General features: G+C 47.5%; 1 protein-coding gene across 1 annotated transcript; it reads right to left on the bottom strand.

The window, feature by feature from the left end:
* Positions 1-1,017: 1,017 nt before the first annotated feature.
* Positions 1,018-10,547, bottom strand: lcat (lecithin-cholesterol acyltransferase). The gene is made up of 7 exons (XM_075471128.1): positions 10,334-10,547; positions 8,272-8,428; positions 7,970-8,085; positions 7,351-7,446; positions 5,810-6,034; positions 3,785-3,980; positions 1,018-2,054 (listed from the first exon to the last, which is right to left on the bottom strand). Exons 1-7 carry the CDS (start codon positions 10,482-10,484, stop codon positions 1,697-1,699), a joined length of 1,299 nt encoding a protein of 432 aa, XP_075327243.1. The 5' UTR covers positions 10,485-10,547; the 3' UTR covers positions 1,018-1,696.
* Between the last annotated feature and the right edge of the window lie 8,863 nt (positions 10,548-19,410).

Here is a 19,410-nt window from a genome sequence, read left to right as displayed (position 1 = left end):
TACAGTTTCACAAACCTTGCACGATTCCGAGCAGGCTTCAGTCGGAATTTAATGCTCAGTTCCGACTTTGCAACAAAATCAACCCCAGCAATCAGTACAGCCTGTAAGTATCACATTTTATTTTGTTTTAAATGTGTGTTGTCCCATATTCCTTGTGTAAGAATTGCACGTTAGCTCTGGCTTGTTCATCTAAAGGGAATGAGCTTTCTTTTCAGTGAGAGCAAGGGCAGCCAATCAAGCAACGGCAACCGAATAGCGCCAACACCTACCTGCATTTCATAATGAGGTTGCCAGATAAGCTCTGAAACGACGCCAATAAGGGCAAACGACGTATTCTAAACCCAGTAACACAGTAACAGAGCAGTTTCAGAGAGCCTTTTAGGGAGGTTCTGAGCCATTACAGACCCAACCAATTTTTTTTGGGCTACATATCACATCACCGAACAAGGATTAATGCCCCATTCAACCTTTCTCTATCACCTTTAAGATTAAGATGACTTTTTTGTCATGTACACACGATTGTTTACACGAAATTACTTCGTGCCGACAGCCGCGTCTGTTACGCTGTTTGCTGCTCGGTCTGCACAGCAGGGAGTGATACGAAGGGAGAGAAAATAGGGCCAAGCGATTGTGAGGTCTGACTTTTTCCTGGAGAACCATTTTGTGATGCAAATGTATTACTCTGTTGAACGCATATTGTTTTGAGAAGCAAAACGCTTTATTTCTTAAACCCCAGCCAACTAGCCGGACTACCTTCATCAACACCAAAACGAGGCTGGAACTCTGCTCACAGGACGCAGCAGGGGGTAAGAAGATGTTCAGAAATGATGTTGCTGATATGGGATGTCATACAGCTTCATGTCAAAAGAGGCGAACTGTCCCTTTAAAAATTAAAAAAATTACATTTTGGTGCTTTTTCTTTTTTTATACCACCTTAAAAAAGGTCCAGACTGAATTTATGTAAATTAAATGTGGACAACAGTATTCCATAAAGGCTAAAGACTCTTTAAAACACAGTTTGGGGTTTGTGAAACCTTTATTCTCTTTGTGGAATTACAAAAAAGGGAAAACTTAGCTTCTTTCACATCTTTAGCATATTTGAAAGCGGTTTTAAGACGTTAATCTAAATGTGAAAAGTTGCTGTAAGTAAACTAAGTTTCCCTTCACAAACATATAAACCATAAAGACATCACACTTAAAAAAAGAAACCTGTATCTATGGACTGTGTATAAACTTTAAAGATAACACTGATTTGAGTGGAAATCTATTAGTTACACAAACCAACATGGTAACATACCATTGTGATAAAATGACAGAGTTTAACATAGATGAACCATCAAACAAAAACACTCCCTACAACTAACTGCAATAACTTTGATTTATAGTTTACCATGATGACTGACAAGTCTCATTGTATTCACATAGTATAAAGCAGACGCAGCAACATTCACAGCCTGTAAGTGATAGAATAAGACCAGGGTTAAACCCACATTGTTAAGTTATCAGCCTTCAGTTTACACAAAGCAGCCAGTGTGCAACTCTCCTCAAGTCCAGGTTGATTTGGAGCTTTTTCACCAACTTGAGCAAAAAGGGAGGCACTGACGTGTGTTTTTTTAAATTTTCATTTGACATTTGAAAACTATCAAAAGTAAACTTTGTAGGAATACAGCACTCTGTGTGTTTTGTCTGCTATCAATCAATCGAACCGCACGTCAATCTCTCTGGGCATGTCTGATTTGCCCTCCAGGATTTGCTGGATTTGATTGAGCACCTTTTCGTGGAACACCATGTCCAGGTGGGCCAGCCCTCGATACTCTGTCACATGGATGGGCTGCTCCTGCTGGCCCGCCCAGCGTTTGCACAGACCCATGCTAAAGCTGTCCACCGTGTCGTCCCCGTCGGCGTAAACAAAGTCCACCGGGTCCTGGTTGGGAAACTCCTCGTCGTAAATGTGTGTTACGACAGTTGGAAGCCCCACGCCATACATGCACCACACCTCCACGCCAGGTGGGTGTAGAGCACCGGTGAGGTTCTTGGTGTCCTCCCACATGTACCTGCAACCAAAAAAACAAGTTCTTATTATTATTTTTACTTTACTAACAGAGAATAAAGCTAAAAAAAATAGACGGGCTCATTCATTCCCTTCTTTCTTCTTTGTTTTCAGAATTTGGCGTCCACTGCCGCCATTACCCAGAGTTTGGACATGTGGTTGACACGGCCCTGGTAAAGACCCGTTTCTAACTTATTTTCACATCGAGCATGTGCACGTACCACAACCTATGAACAGGTAACGCTGGAGCTCTTTGTAAAAAAAAAAAGGCTGCTCAATTTCTCCATTGATGAAATAAATTCACAACTCTACAACATAAAAATTCATAAAAAAACATGTAGAATATAGCATATACTTTGTTGTCCACAGTAGTAGATCAACCCTCATCTTACATTGAAGCTCCCAGATCAAGGAAGTGACGTCGACGCAGCTTTAGCAGCAGAGAAGCTATCAGGCTTGTGTTGATAATAATAAACTCCTGGACTATGTACAAACTTCCAAATGCTTCGTTTTGTGAGTACAGACCATATTTGTACTACTGTAGAAGTTTGGTGTCATGGCATGTGATTTTAGTGTGGTAATTTTGGAGATACTGCCAGGGTCCATTAGCGCTTGTACGAAGCTATTCGGGATAACTCAGTAACTCGGTTGATGTTCAGCCAAGATCGGAAAAACTGCGGGTGGGCTACTTGGCTGGATATCACGGTTCAAATGACCCCAGGGTGAATCTACTCCGAACAATCTCTGCAAGGGTTGTGATTGGTCGGCTAACAACATCATTTCCGGAATCACTTTTCCGGTTTAGCTCCTTCCTCTCAGAACAACAACACCGCCATTTAAAAAAAAGAGTTTACTGTGTTCCGGTCAACATTTTGGGAGATTGGACCGAAAAAAAAAAAAAGTTTCAGTGCAATCTGTTGGTTTCCTTAGCGAGGAAATTGTTTTTGAATCGGCTCTATATGAACGAATTGGATTATTTTATGAATAATTATGATTACAATTAATTGAATTCCAATTGGCTTGAATTAGAGTTTATTATCTAAGTGCCTTGAGATGACATTTGTTGTATTTGGCGCTATATTAATAAAAATGAATTGAATTTAATTGGGTCAAAATTATTTGCATTTCAACATCAACAAGCTCCAACTCCAACAACAGTCTTTCTCTCTCGGTCGCCATCGTTCACTGTGAGGAGTGGAACGGAACCGGAAGGTGAACAATCTATCACCGACTTTCACGATAGACGTTGCGAGATTAGGTCGTCTAGCGTAGCGCCGCCTACTGATCGGGAGGTGAATTGGCTTGCGTATCCGACATCCCGACGAAGAACTTCGAAAGGTTTAGTGAGTCGGATTGACGGATAGCGACGTAGAAGCATACCGAGGCCTTAACACTAACCATTCTGATATGTTTCCAACATTTTAGCTGAGGTGACACCGTTTGTTGCTGAACTAAACTGAGGGTCCTTTGCTTCACTTTGCTTTTTGCAGCTTGTTTTGGAAATAGAGATATTTTCATCGTTTCAAGTGCTGCACGAGTGACAGCGTGTCTGTCTGGTGAATGTCCAACTGTCACTGTGGAAGCACACATCATGTAGAGTATTCGTATTCATTTTAAATAAAACGTTAAAAGCAGTCAGGTCGGTCAGATTGATTCACCACTGAAACCTAAGATGGGTAATGGTCCAGCTTTTGATACTCAAAGCTCTGCGAGAAAACAGAAGCTGGTAGTTACCAGCCATCCTCGAAACTGATGTCCTTAAAGAAGCGCTCGTAGTCCCGGAGGGTGTAGTTGAAGGTCGGCGTGGAGATGAAAACGTGGTCCTTTGGCCAGGCATCCTGAGACGGCAGCATCCAGGGATTAGTTGTTACCATCCGCTGCTCCTCGCGGATCTTGATGTTAGAAATCATCGGGATGCCGTCATTTTCCCCTGCAATAACCAGAAAGTAAAGAACATCACAGGGTTATGAATAGTAGCTTGAGGCGCTAAACTAGGAGGAAGTAAATTATGTAAATGGATGCTGTATTGGGTTAAAATGGTCATCTTTTTGATTTTCAGTAACCACAAAGATAATAAAAGATGTGTAGGATACATGATGGCAGACTGTGGTATCAGTGGCGTAAATGTAGATGTAAAGGTTCCCGTATACTACTCCGTAGCTATCCGCCAATCCGACTCCGTGGTCACAAAACCTTTCGAAGTTCTCCGTCGGGATGTCGGATACGCAAGGCAGTTCATCTCCCGATCAGTAGGCGTCGCTACGCCAGATGACCTAATCTCGCGACTGCTATCGCGAAAGTTGTTGATTGATTGTTCACCTTCCGGCCAATCTCTCGTCAAGAATTGTTGGTCATTTGATCGTCCTTGTAGTCTTTACGAGACGTCACACAGAGGTTTTCGTACTTCTTCGATCAGTCCTTCCTCGATTTTCTCCGTTCTTTGAAATGTTGCCCGGCACACAGTAAACTCTTTCAAAAACGCCGGTGTTGGGGCGGTCGGTGGCGTAGTGGGTGGAGCAGGCGCCCCATGTACAGAGGCTGTAGTCCTCACTGCAGCTGGCCCCGGTTCGAGTCCCGCACCGAGCGGCCCTTTGCTGCATGTCTCCCCCCTCTCTCTGCCCCCTGCTGCCTGTCTCTCTTCAACTCCTATCATTTGAGCCATGAAAAGGCCAAATAAATATTTGAAAAATAAATAAATAAAAATGGCGGTGTTGTTGTTGTGAGAGGAAGGAGCTAAACCGGATGTCACCATTACGGCAGACTCTAGTATCAGTCACCTTATGCATGCCTTATAGATCTGGTTTACATTAGGGCTGCAACGATTCGTCGACAAAAATCGACAATAGAAATAGTCGACAATGAATTCCATTGTCGACTATTGTCGGCAGACGTGTTTTTCCAACAGAGTGAGGCATCTCACTTAATTACAATCTCTGCCAAGAGTCGCACGTGCACAATGTAACGGTAACGTACACAGAAATGGCGGCGTCCAACACATTCGCTACGCGTACCAAAACTTCAAAAGTTTGGGAGCATTTTAGCCTGGATAATGCGAATAAAAAGATTACTTGCAAGGTTTCGCACGAACATTTAAAGAGAAAGCACGTCGGGCAGTTGAACGAAACGGAGTCTGACTTGCCTCGGTAACATTCAAGCCAATACGTTTTGTTTTTTATGTACATCTGTACATTTTATAATGAACAGAGGTTTATTTATTTATTTATGGATTTATGTCCATACTGACAGAGCACTGTGCCTAATTGGTTTTAGATGGGACATTTTTATTTACTTTTTGTATGAATCAGCAGCAAAGTAGAATAAAAATGCATTTTTCATTGAAGTACCCATCTTTCTTGTGTTTATTATCATTTGCCACATAATCAAAGCAACTTCATGCTAAATTAAAAAAAAAAAAAATGATCCGATTAGTCGACGAATCGTTTCAATAGTCGGTGACTAGTCGACTATTAAAATAGTCGTTAGTTGCAGCCCTAGTTTACATCAGCTGCTGGGTCTACTGTTACGGTGAGCAGTACGACATCGTATTTAACTCTGATTGTCTGATCTGTGATCATCACCAGAAATGAGGAGGACCAGAGACTGATGGTGATGAACAAAGGGAGATATCTGGGTCATGTAGTCTGGGAATGATGTATGTAACGATGATGACATCCAGTGTTGGAAGTTGTATCCACGAGCAAATATGCCGGCACGTAAACGTCATACATTCATTCCAGTTTCCTTATATTTTGGCATTACCTGAAGCAAGGACTCTGAGTGCTTTCACGGCGCCCCCCCACGGAGCTCCCAGGGAAATGAAGCCCCTGATGTACTTGTCCTTCCAGGCCTGAGGCTTGTGGTTGAGGAAGTAGAGGACGTAGTGGCAGCCCATGCTGTGTGCGATGAGGTAAACGGGCTTCTGATACTGGTCGTACATCTCCTCAACCAGGTTCTCCAGATTTGTTAAGTACTCTGCGTTCTCATCTGCGGGAGGAGGGACGACAGGGAGGGTTATTAGTAGGGCTGGGCAACAATTAAAATGTTTAATCTAATTAATCACATGATTTGGCTGTGTTTACAGATGACTTTGGTTCTGTCGACTCCGCCGTCTGGAAGAACTTTAAAATGAAAATGGCCGAGTAAAAGTTCCGTACCCTTCTCCATGTTTGGTGGATCCGCCGATTACTTTCTTTTCCTGTTCCACAGCAGACAGCAGCAGACTTTTACAAAATAAAAGCCTGTGAGCAACAGACTTTTACAAAATAAAAGCCTGTGAGTAACAGACTTTTACAAAATAAAAGCCTGTGAGCAACAGACTTTTACAAAATAAAAGCCTGTGAGCAACAGACTTTTACAATAATAAAAGCCTGTGAGTAACAGACTTTTACAAAATAAAAGCCTGTGAGCAACAGACTTTTACAAAATAAAAGCCTGTGAGCAACAGACTTTTAGAATAATAAAATTAAATAATAAAAACTGCACTAATGCGCGTTAAAATATTTGTCGCGTTAAATAATTAATGAGTTAACGCGATAATAACGAGTTAACTCGCCCAGCCCTAGTTATTTGTGTTGCATCTTCTATACAAGATGCCTGACGCACAGGAAACATTAAAGTCCATTAGAATGAGAGAATAATGAGAGTAGAGTTAACAGTCCTGCCACATAAATCGCACTAAAATCTTAAAGTCTGCACTGTCTTGGAAAATGTTGATATCTCATCCCGCTCTCCTGGGAATAAACTAACTTTGGATCCTATGAAACATGGATCATGACATGAATGTGGCGGAGAAGCACTTCAGGGCCGTCTATCATGGACTGTCGCTGTCTGATACAAAACACATGAAAGATCACAGGGTTGTCTGCAGTTGTTAGTGCGCACCTCCACCACAGGACATAAATGGTCTCTCATTGTTTTCTGTTCAACTTGAGTGCTCTTATCCCCAATATTTATCCCACTAAACTGCCTTTTCAGCACCAAACGACAGACAACATAAGCAATTAGAAGGGCTAATGCACCCTTACAGGAAAAGCTGCTGTTTGTACACATATTGGACTTCCTTAGCAGATAAAGCAGCATGTTAGCGCTGTCACTACAGCACTTTTTAAGTAGAATATGCCTTTTGTAAGTCATAAAGTGTAAACAATTGATCATACAAACTACAGGACATTTTTAGATATATTTCCAACACAAGCAGAGCTATAACATCTGCAAATTCACATAGTTTCTCAAAATAAAACCCAGCACCTGTGATTGTGTGCTGGATGTACAGCAGCTACAGTGTGGGCTCTGCTACTCACTGGGAGCTAATCTCCAATCATACGGCGCTCCCCGGACCGTCTCGTTTCGGACGTAGCCGACGTTGACCAAATGTTGCACCATCGTGTGGAAATAACCTGCAAGGAACAGCAGCAGATTCACTCAGTTCAGGTTAATATTTGAAAAGAGAGTGACATGTGAAACCATGAGACAGTTTCTGTTATCCAGGGGAACAAATGCATTAAAGGGACAGTTCGCCTCTTTTGACATGAAGCTGTATGACATGCAGACCGAGCAGCAAACACTGTAACAGGCGCGGCTGTCGGCAGCAGGCAGTGATACGAAGGGAGAGAAAATAGGGCCAAGCGATTGTGAGGTCTGACTTTTTCCTGGAGAACCATTTTGTGATGCAAATGTATTACTCTGTTGAACGCATATTGTTCTGAGAAGCAAAACGCTTTATTTTTTAAACCCCAGCCAACTAGCCGGACTACCTTCATCAACACCAAAACGAGGCTGGAACTCTGCTCACAGGACGCAGCAGGGGGTAAGAAGATGTTCAGAAATGATGTTGCTGATTTGGGATGTCATACAGCTTCACGTCAAAAGAGGCGAACTGTCCCTTTAAAAGACGAAGCAGTGAGGAGGAATTTCACTCACCAGCCAGTTTGTTATAGTCAAGAAACTCTACGGAGTAAGTCTCCCCAAATCCTGGCGCCCGCACCTGCACGCCTGGCGAGTTGGACGACCGTCGAGTCGTCCTGTTGTAAACAAGTCTGGGAGAAACACGGACATTTCAGCTCTGGCAAAAACATTGTCTCATCAGGCCAAAAGAACACAAATATTTTGGTCCCCTCTGTATTATTTTTCATGTTTGGGGAGGGGGGATCACAGCAGATGGGAGATTTCATCCTGACAGATGCATAAATGATGCAATCAGCTGTGAGAGCAGTCGGCGTTACCTAATGTTATCGATCCAGCAGTCCACACCAACGGGCATGAACATGTTGAGGTCGATCCACAGAGGGAACCAGTGTTCGCTTTTCTTGTAGCACATCCAGTGCACCAGTTTCGGCTTGTTTATTTTAGCTTCCAGACGGTTTCCCAAGTTCCCCGGAACTGAACACACAAGCACACCAACACACTTCACAGCATTGTTTAAACAGCAAATGTACAAATGCAGAAGGATTCTGATGGGTTTCTCATTACCAAATACTACTCTTTATCAAAACCTTGACCCAAAATTGGAGAGCTGTGACTTTGTGTTAAGGTGAAAAGGTTTGAAGCTGCTGCTGCTGCTGGTTCATTGGTCACGAGCTGGGATATGAAACCGAATGTGGATGCCGTAAAACATCCATTTTTGATCCATTTTTTGCTTGATGTAAAATTTCAGGGGCCATTTTGTAGTGTTTTTTTTTTTTTTTAAAGTCCTCCGTAAGTTTTATTTTGTGACCATGCTTGTTGGAAGAGCTGCAGAATGTGCTTTATCTTGCTGAAATAAGCAAGACCTTCCCTGTAACAGAGGGTCCCCTCAAACTGCTCATTTGCCAGACGCTTCACGATTTAACTGAAGCCAAACAGGATCAACAAACAGTGAGATCAGTGTTTCTGGGATGTTTCCGGGTGTTACTTTTTGAGCGTTTCACAGCTTTTCTTATCTTTTTATCTTTTGCAGTTCCCTTTTACAGAGACTTTCTTGTGGAAACATTATCGTAGATTAGTTTTTAAGCCATTTGATGAAGGCACAAACTGCAAACACAACATTTTTATGATGATATAAACACCAGCAGACAGGGCGACGTGATGTCAAACGCCTCGTAAATCTCGCCCTCTTTCTTTTTTAAGCAGGGCAGCTGGTTAATCCGTAAGTTTCGTTGAGCTTTTCAGAGTTTGTGGGCCAGAAAACCAAAAGTTGGAAAAGAAAAATGCTCGTTTGAGCTTTCAAATTGTAAAATGATAATTAATTGCCGCCATTAAAACATTAGATCTGCTTTAAGTTTAAGTTACTGAGGCTGTTTAAGCATGTGTTACTGTGTGTGAGGCTGTTGTTTTCATGGTCTCATTGACAAGACTGAAGCTTCCAGACAAGATTTGGCTCGAATAGTGTTTGTGGAGGTCTTATTGGCTTAAAATTAAAATAAAAAACACGATCCAATTTTTGTTTAAACCTTTCTACTGTGTGACTGTCCTTCACCTGGAGTCCCTGTACAGTTTTTGAATGCTTTCCTAAAGAGCATTTGACTGTAACTCATAAACTGTGGGAGGCAAAAGTCTTTAAATAAACAACATAATCTGATTCCCAGATTACACAAAAACTACCAGAAGTACAAAGATCTCATGCTGGAGTGGACCGAGCTGAGTAGGTGATGTGTCAAATCATTTTGGATGGCAGAGACTTGTCCCAGAGCTCTTACTTTAGATGCATTTTATGTAAAACTGTAGATAAGAAAGACAGTTAGAGGCTGTCTCTGTTATCTCAGAGTACCGGGAAGCTTCTCCTCCCTCACAGTTTGGCGTTTCAGCATCATTCTGATAACAGAGGCGCTCCATCAGACTCTGACACTCAATCGGCTCACGTTTTAAAGAAAAAGTAGTCTGTTTTGGTTGCGACACAGTCACGTGTAACAAGTGAAAGAAGCAGGCAGATGTCAGAGGGACTGTTTGTTCTCCTGACTTCTGGTTATTTGGTAATCCTATGTAACTGGTGGGAAATGACAACACGGGAGAATTCTCATGTAAAGTGGGCGACCGGGCAGATTCAAGGTAAAATATACCTTAAAACCCTTTATAAGTAAATATATCAGATTAAAGATCTCACTGAAGGTTTGTGCCTAATTTATCTTATCATTTTTTCCATTTTTTTCTTTTCCCAAAAATTGAAATAAGAAGTTAAATAGAGGAATAAACATCAGTCCAGTTGCTTTCTTGGTCCCAGCTGGTATTAAAGCCCCAAAAAAACTCCAGATATTTCTCCCCTTCATCTCAGATTAATGAGTAAATGACTGCGTTAATCTTTGCGCTTACCGATAATGAGCGGTGAGGTGCCGTTGCTCGGTAGTTTGGGTTTGGCGTTGGGGGGGAAGACAACGTTGACGATCCAGAAAGCAGCGGAGTGATGAAGCGCCAGAAGAAACACGGCGAGCAGCGCCGAGCACCAGAGTCCCGCCGACCTCATCTTCTCTGTCCGGCAGCTGCGGCGGGCGGACGGGGCTTTGTCTCCGGCTGTGGGCGCAGCTGGAGGCGGAGGCAGGGGCAGGCACACACACACGCGCGCTCACGCACGCACGGACACAAAAACGCAGTCACACCCACACACAAGTGCTTATATTTACCGTATGTGATGTAAAACTAGATGCACGCCTGGCCTGCAGAGGAAATAACTTATTTTAATCGCCAAAGCAGATGTTTTATGAGAAAAAACAAATCCAACTGACACTCTCGGGTTACTCACTGCCCTATTGATTCCTATTGATTTGATTTACACAACAGAATGTAAATGATTGACAAAGAGCGCAGGCGAAAGAACACAAACAAACATTTCGGGTTTTACAAATTAAAAAAACAACATAAAACAGACCATTTCGCTTTAAATTAACCGTGAGGCCACGCAGCGCTGATTCAGTCCGTTAAACAGATGTTGGTCTGGGATTGTGCAGTAACATGTTTGCCTGAGATGATTTACTTCCACCCCGCTTCCAGCTGTGCGTCTCCGGACAGAGAGAACTTTCCAGCCAGCTGCTAGACTGCAACTTTTCAATGGAAATTAAAATTTCCGACCAGGGCCGAGCAGCCAGACTTTTAAAGGGGTTTAAGGTATAAATATTTCAATTTTTGGCTGTTATTCAATTCGTTTTCAGTCCAAAGCCTTTTATCCGACATCACATTTTGTCTAAGGGCCTTTTTATTAGTATAGTATTATAATATAGTATTCATCTGCCAATGAGGTGATTCCCAAAGAGTTACCATCACCTACTCTCATTTCTACGTATTTTGGTTTTGCTTTATTTTAAAGTGGTCCCGATCAACAGTTCCCCAGGATTTCTGAAGGTCTCTCACAGGTTTTCTTTTGACATTGGCTGCTTTTTCACTCATTTTCAGTCCCAAAACTGGCAGCTGGTTCCACAGAGAGGGGCCTGATAACTGAAGGCTCTGCCTCCCAAACTGGCAGCTGGTTCCACAGAGAGGGGCCTGATAACTGAAGGCTCTGCCTCCCAAACTGGCAGCTGGTCCCACAGAGAGGGGCCTGATAACTGAAGGCTCTGCCTCCCAAACTGGCAGCTGGTTCCACAGAGAGGGGCCTGATAACTGAAGGCTCTGCCTCCCATTCTACTTTTAGAAACTGTGGGAACCTCAAGTAAACCTGCAGTCTGAGAGCAAAGTGCTCTGTTGGGAAAATATCCGACCGTGAGATCTTTAAGGTCTTTCTGAAACTCAGACTGAGACACTTTATGATGTTTTAACCCTAATATCTACTGATATCTGGATACTCAGAGCTGGTAAAACCTATTTCTTCTGTAAAACTCCTCATGCAAAGAATAAGTCTCAAATTACTCACACCTGGGGACAATTTCGTGTCCCCAGTTAACCAAACATGCATGTTTTTGTGGGCTGAGAGGAAGCCGGAGATCCCGTAGAGAACCCACATGGTGACTCCACACAGAAAGGCCCCAGCCGGGAATCGAACCTGGAACCCTCTTGCTGTGAGGCACTTTTAAGTTTGATTAAGATATTTAAATCTCAATAAAACTTTTACCACAGAATATTTGAACTTTTGAGCTTTTAGATGTACCGATAAAGTATCGTTCCCATTATTTCAGTGAACAATCTCGGCTGTGAGATCGATGTTTTTAATGTACCTGACGAAGCCACGAACATTTAATTCACCACTGAAACACCTAAGAACTGATTGGAAATTAGACAGTTGGGTTTTTTAAATACAATATCAGACAGTTTTTAAACGCAGCTTGTTAAATATATCAAATCAAATCAAATCGAATTTATTTGTAGCACATTTCATGTACAAACAATTCAAAGTGCTTCATATAAAATAAAAGCGTTGCAGCAGGGAGTGGAAGAAGCATTAAAAATACATAAAAGAATATAAAGAGAAACAAATAAAATCATTTAAATTAATTTAAAAACAAGCAACAGTCCAGATAAGTTCAAAGATATCGTGCAGATAGACACATGAGAACAGAAATGTTTTTAACCTGGATTTAAAAATGTCTCCATTTGGTGAAAGTTTAATCTCCACTGGCAGTTTGTTCCACTTGTTTGCAGCACAACAGCTAAATGCTGCTTCTCCATCTCTCTCTCTCTCTCTCTCTCTCTCTCTCTCTCTCTCTCTCTCTCTCTGTACATATATGTCTATATATATATATATATATATATATATATATATATATATATATATATATATATATACTCACCAGGAACAGTAAAAACTGTAACGTGCTACATCCTGTACGTTACATCGGACGCCAGGAAGGAAGTTCAATTCTGATTGAACAGTCAGCAAGACTGTTTAAGCAGAATCCACTGGTTTGAGTCGCGGATTTTGTAAAAATTTATGTCCACAAGGTCGCTGTTTTCTACATGAATTCATGAGCGATAATTATCAGCCAAAAAATTACAACATCCTGCCACTGCTGACCTATTTTTGCATCAGTCGATTGCGAAATCTGTGCACAAGGCTGCACACGACAGTAAACCTGTCCATGTCAGGTTACCACAGAGCGTTAACTTATAGCACATGTTGGTCTGTTTGAAGGGAGGCACAAGGTCACTGTCTCATATATCTCCTTTCCTGGAATTTTCTGTACACGTCAGCAAATATGAGAACATGAGAAAACACTCTGTAGTATAGAGATTTAAGCTGTGGCGGATCATTAAAGGACTTGATGAGTTTGCGTTGCATGAATCTGCATTGAAGCGATGACGTTGAGGCTCCCGAACGACATCAAACGGGTTCTGAGATCAGCTGCAGGTGTGGAAAACACACGTGTTCAGTTCAGTTTGTGGGAGTCCGCGGAGAGTTTCCATTGAGATGAATCTGTTCTGCACCATTACATCAGGACCATTAAAAGCATTTTATTCCGTGGGAGGAAGTGTACAGCTCGATTTGTTCCCAGTGGGATGCACAAGGCCTGAAAGTGTGCCACAGTCCAGCACAACAACTCTGTGACCTCACTGATAAGGAATAATCTGCCTCAACATGGACAAAGGCTGAAGACTCAATAAAAGTGATATTTCTGGAAAAGCTGTTGTGCAAAAGAGTGTTTGATTTACCAAATGAAGGGACTGTAGAGTGTTTGTATCCAACAAGTCCTCCAGTCGGAATGACTAATCTGCTTTTTTGTTCGTACCTTTTAATACGACGCGTAAGAGCGTCCTCTCAGCTACCGCAAGGAAATAACATCCTTAAAGGGATAGTTTGCCTCTTTTGACATGAAGCTGTGTAACATCCCATATCACCAACATCATTTATGAACATCTTCTTACCCCCTGCTGAGTCCTGTGAGCAGAGTTCCAGCCTCGTTTTGGTGTTGATGAAGGTAGTCCGGCTAGTTGGCTGGGGTTTAAAAAATAAAGCGTTTTGCTTCTCAAAACAATATGCGTTCAGCAGAGTAATACATTTGCATCACAAAATGGTTCTCCAGGAAAAAGTCAGACCTCACAATTGCTTGGCCCTATTTTCTCTCCCCTCGTATCACTGCCTGCTGCCGCCTGCCGACAGCCGCGCCTGTTACGGTGTTTGCTGCTCGGTCTGCACAGCAGGCAGTGATACGAAGGGAGAGAAAGCCGGACTACCTTCATCAACGCCAAAACGAGGCTGGAACTCTGCTCACAGGACGCAGCAGGGGGTAAGAAGATGTTCAGAAATGATGTTGCTGATATGGGATGTTATACAGCTTCATGTCAAAAGAGGCGAACTATCCCTTTAAATAGCTTTTTTTTTCCAATTTGAAGATCAATTCACTCAGAACTGAGAGAGTTTAACCGTGACTTCAATATATTTGTATATACTGTCGCATGAATAATAATAAAAAAAAGGATCGCTGTTTGAGTATTTCTGGGCCTCGCTGTAGGGGAGACCGGGGTAAGTTGAGCCACCCCCTGTTTCTAAGAAACCGTAAACAAATGTGACCATGTGACCCCATTCAAAGGGGGGCGGGACCATTTCCATACACATATGAAGAGGAGAACCACATGTCAAAGAAGGTGAGGGAGATGTTTATAAAAATGTGTTTTTTTGCTCTCTATGTGAATTCCATGTGTGTCCATAATGAAGATGATCTAGAGAAGACAAAAATAGAATGATATTTAGACACTTTAGGTTTCAGTTATTGGCTTTCTAAGCTATGATATGATTGCTAATCAAAATAATTTAAATTAGCCTAATTGTCTTTATTAGCATTTTTCTACAAAATGGTGGCCACGGGGTAAGATGAGCCATTACATACATATATGGATGATACTGTAAGTTTTCACATTTAGGTCTACTGGAAGTAATAATAATAATAATAATAATAATAAGTTATATATATATATATACACACATACACACACACATACACATATTGTTATTAACAACAATACATATATAAATAGAAAAACTTTAAATAAAGGTAAATCAATAAAGGTTTTTAATAAATAAAATGGTGCCCTACTTTGTTATTACAGGTAGGCCCTATGCATGATGCCACGTATATACAAAAGAAAGACAGACAGGGCCACACAGTCCCGAGCAGTGTTGGAAAGGGCCGCAGAAGAGGTCAGGAAGGGCAGGGCCATTCGGGCTGTGGCAAGGGATGTTCACGTGGACAGGATGACGTTGACAAGGTTCATGCAAAGTATAGAGAATGGAGAGACCAAAACAGGGTTTGAGAAGGTAGCATCAGCTCGCATGATATTTAATATGACCATGGAAGCAGACCTTGCGAGTCATATTAAGACGCTGTCTTTCCAGTTCCATGGGCTAAGCCCTGTAAAATGCAGGCAGCTGGCATATGAGTTTGGAAGGATAAACAACATCACAATGCCAGACAACTGGTCCTACACTAATGAGAGAGCAGGTCAGTTTTTGAAAGAATCACAATTAAAAAAAAGATAGAACTGTTGGTATATAAGTAACTGTACGATTCATTGCATTTAATTAATTTCATGTAAACATTTATCAATAGGAATGGAGTGGTTCCAGTCTTTTATGAAACGGCACAGTCTGTCATGCCGAATGCCAGAGGCGACCTCAATTGGCCGACAAACGGCCTTCAACAGGCACACTGTGGGAGAGTTTTACGACAACCTCGCCTCGGTGATGGACAGGTAGGCCTATAACAATAATAATAATAACAACAACAAGACATCAACATACTGTATGTTTATTTCATTTATAGAAAAAAAATTGTGTGTTTTTATATTTATTTCTATCCTAGATTCAAGTTCCCTCCAAACAGGATATACAATGTTGACGAGACAAGGGTGACTGACGTCCAGAAGCCGAAGCAAGTAGTCACGCAGAAGGGCAAGAAGCAAGTGGGCTCTGTGACCTCAAAAGAGAGGGGGGAGCTCATCACCCTTATATGTGCGGTTAATGCTGTGGGAAATGCCACCACTGTTCATATTCCCCCGTGTCAGGTACCACGATCATTTCCTGAGAGGTTCTCCAGTGGGTTCAATGGGCTGTTCTTCAAAATCTGGTTGGACAAACCAGGAAATCTTTGTCACATATCTCAAGCATCTGATCCAACATAGCAGCTGCTCCCCAACCAACCCCCTACTGCTCATCTTGGACAACCACGATTCCCATGTGGCGCTGGAGGCGGTCAATGTGGCGAAAGAAAATGGTGTCGTCTTGCTGACCCTCCCTCCCCACACCTCACATCAGCTTCAGCCTCTCGACAAGACTGTGTTTGGGCCCCTGAAGCGATATTATAACAGGTCCGTGGATGGGTGGATGAGGTCCAACCCTGGCAAGGTGGCCACCATCTATGACGTTCCAGGGATGGTCAACACAGCTTTCTCATCTGCAATGTCGTGACAGAACATTCTGTCTGGATTTGAGGCAACAGGAATCTTTCCCTACAATAGGGACAGGTTTACTGATGCTGACTTTGAGTCAGCTGAGGTAACCAACTGACCCGCACCAGCCCAGCCCGGCCAGCAACCAGCCACTCCCGCCCAGCCCGGCCAGCAACCAGCCAGTCCCGCCCAGCCCGGCCAGCAACCAGCCAGTCCCGCCCAGCCCAGCCAGCAACCAGCCACTCCCGCCCAGCCCGGCCAGCAACCAGCCAGTCCCGCCCAGCCCGGCCCGCAACCAGCCAGTCCCGCCCAGCCCGGCCAGCAACCAGCCACTCCCGCCCAGCCCGGCCCGCAACCAGCCACTCCCGCCCAGCCCGGCCAGCAACCAGCCAGTCCCGCCCAGCCCGGCCAGCAACCAGCCAGTCCCGCCCAGCCCGGCCCGCAACCAGCCAGTCCCGCCCAGCCTGACCAGCAACCAGCCACTCCCGCCCAGCCCGGCCAGCAACCAGCCACTCCCGCCCAGCCTGGCCAGCAACCAGCCAGTCCCGCCCAGCCTGGCCAGCAACCAGCCAGTCCCGCCCAGCCCAGCCAGCAACCAGCCAGTCCCGCCCAGCCCAGCCCGGCCAGCAACCAGCCAGTCCCGCCCAGCCTGGCCAGCAACCAGCCAGTCCCGCCCAGCCCAGCCAGCAACCAGCCAGTCCCGCCCAGCCCAGCCTGGCCAGCAACCAGCCAGTCCCGCCCAGCCCAGCCAGCAACCAGCCAGTCCCGCCCAGCCCAGCCCAGCCAGCAACCAGCCAGTCCCGCCCAGCCCAGCCTGGCCAGCAACCAGCCAGTCCCGCCCAGCCTGGCCAGCAACCAGCCAGTCCCGCCCAGCCCGGCCAGCAACCAGCCAGTCCCGCCCAGCCCAGCCCGGCCAGCAACCAGCCAGTCCCGCCCAGCCCAGCCCGGCCAGCAACCAGCCACTCCCGCCCAGCCCGGCCAGCAACCAGCCAGTCCCGCCCAGCCCAGCCCGGCCAGCAACCAGCCACTCCCGCCCAGCCCGGCCAGCAACCAGCCACTCCCGCCCAGCCCGGCCAGCAACCAGCCAGTCCCGCCCAGCCCAGCCCGGCCAGCAACCAGCCAGTCCCGCCCAGCCCGGCCAGCAACCAGCCAGTCCCGCCCAGCCCGGCCAGCAACCAGCCAGTCCCGCCCAGCCCAGCCCGGCCAGCAACCAGCCACTCCCGCCCAGCCCGGCCAGCAACCAGCCAGTCCCGCCCAGCCCGGCCAGCAACCAGCCACTCCCGCCCAGCCCGGCCAGCAACCAGCCAGTCCCGCCCAGCCCAGCCCGGCCAGCAACCAGCCAGTCCCGCCCAGCCCGGCCCGCAACCAGCCAGTCCCGCCCAGCCCGGCCAGCAACCAGCCAGTCCCGCCCAGCCCGGCCCGCAACCAGCCAGTCCCGCCCAGCCCGGCCCGCAACCAGCCAGTCCCGCCCAGCCCAGCCAGCAACCAGCCAGTCCCGCCCAGCCCAGCCCGCAACCAGCCAGTCCCGCCCAGCCCGGCCAGCAACCAGCCAGTCCCGCCCAGCCCGGCCCGCAACCAGCCAGTCCCGCCCAGCCCGGCCCGCAACCAGCCAGTCCCGCCCAGCCCGGCCCGCAACCAGCCAGTCCCGCCCAGCCCGGCCCGCAACCAGCCAGTCCCGCCCAGCCCAGCCAGCAACCAGCCAGTCCCGCCCAGCCCAGCCCGGCCCGCAACCAGCCAGTCCCGCCCAGCCCGGCCAGCAACCAGTCCCGCCCAGCCCGGCCCGCAACCAGCCAGTCCCGCCCAGCCCGGCCAGCAACCAGCCAGTCCCGCCCAGCCCGGCCAGCAACCAGCCACTCCCGCCCAGCCCGGCCCGCAACCAGCCAGTCCCGTCCAGCCCGGCCCGCAACCAGCCACTCCCGCCCAGCCCGGCCAGCAACCAGCCACTCCCGCCCAGCCCGACCCGCAACCAGCCACTCCCGCCCAGCCCAGCCCGGCCCGCAACCAGCCAGTCCCGCCCAGCCCGGCCAGCAACCAGCCAGTCCCGCCCAGCCCGGCCAGCAACCAGTCCCGCCCAGCCCGGCCCGCAACCAGCCAGTCCCGCCCAGCCCGGCCAGCAACCAGCCACTCCCGCCCAGCCCGGCCAGCAACCAGTCCCGCCCAGCCCGGCCCGCAACCAGCCAGTCCCGCCCAGCCCGGCCAGCAACCAGCCAGTCCCGCCCAGCCCGGCCAGCAACCAGCCACTCCCGCCCAGCAACCAGCCAGTCCCGCCCAGCCCGGCCCGCAACCAGCCACTCCCGCCCAGCCTGGCCAGCAATCGGCCACTCCCGCCCAGCCTGGCCAGCAATCGGCCACTCCCGCCCAGCCCGGCCAGCAACCAGCCACTCCCGCCCAGCCCGGCCCGCAACCGGCCACTCCCGCCCAGCCTGGCCAGCAATCGGCCACTCCCGCCCAGCCTGGCCAGCAACCAGGCCAGTCCCGCCCAGCCCGGCCAGCAACCAGCCAGTCCCGCCCAGCCCGGCCAGCAACCAACCAGTCCCGCCCAGCCCGGCCAGCAACCAGCCAGTCCCGCCCAGCCCGGCCAGCAACCAGCCAGTCCCGCCCAGCCCGGCCCGCAACCAGCCAGTCCCGCCCAGCCCGGCCAGCAACCAGCCACTCCCGCACCAGCCCAGCCCGGCCAGCAACCAGCCAGTCCCGCCCAGCCCGGCCCGCAACCAGCCAGTCCCGCCCAGCCCGGCCAGCAACCGGCCACTCCCGCACCAGCCCAGCCCGGCCAGCAACCAGCCAGTCCCGCCCAGCCCGGCCTGCAACCAGCCAGTCCCGCCCAGCCTGGCCAGCAACCGGCCAGTCCCGCCCGGCCCGCAACCAGCCAGTCCCGCCCAGCCCGGCCAGCAACCAGCCAGTCCCGTCCAGCCCGGCCCGCAACCAGCCAGTCCCGCCCAGCCCGGCCCGCAACCAGCCAGTCCCGCCCAGCCCGGCCCGCAACCAGCCAGTCCCGCCCAGCCCGGCCCGCAACCAGCCAGTCCCGCCCAGCCTGGCCAGCAACCGGCCAGTCCCGCCCGGCCCGCAACCAGCCAGTCCCG

This window comes from Odontesthes bonariensis, chromosome 7 (assembly GCF_027942865.1).
Source record: "Odontesthes bonariensis isolate fOdoBon6 chromosome 7, fOdoBon6.hap1, whole genome shotgun sequence".
In the NCBI taxonomy this organism is placed as follows: domain Eukaryota; kingdom Metazoa; phylum Chordata; class Actinopteri; order Atheriniformes; family Atherinopsidae; genus Odontesthes; species Odontesthes bonariensis.
Note: the sequence above shows the minus strand (reverse complement) of the source record. Positions and strands in the feature narration are given on the sequence as shown.

Coding starts and splice junctions, on each gene's coding strand:
- lcat (XM_075471128.1), bottom strand. CDS start 10,484: ATGAGGTCGGCGGGACTCTGGTGCTCGGCGCTGCTCGCCGTGTTTCTT. Junction 8,429..10,333: donor CACCTCACCGCTCATTATCG/GTAAGCGCAAAG, acceptor TTGTGTGTTCAG/TTCCGGGGAACTTGGGAAAC. Junction 8,086..8,271: donor TGCTGGATCGATAACATTAG/GTAACGCCGACT, acceptor TGTTTCTCCCAG/ACTTGTTTACAACAGGACGA.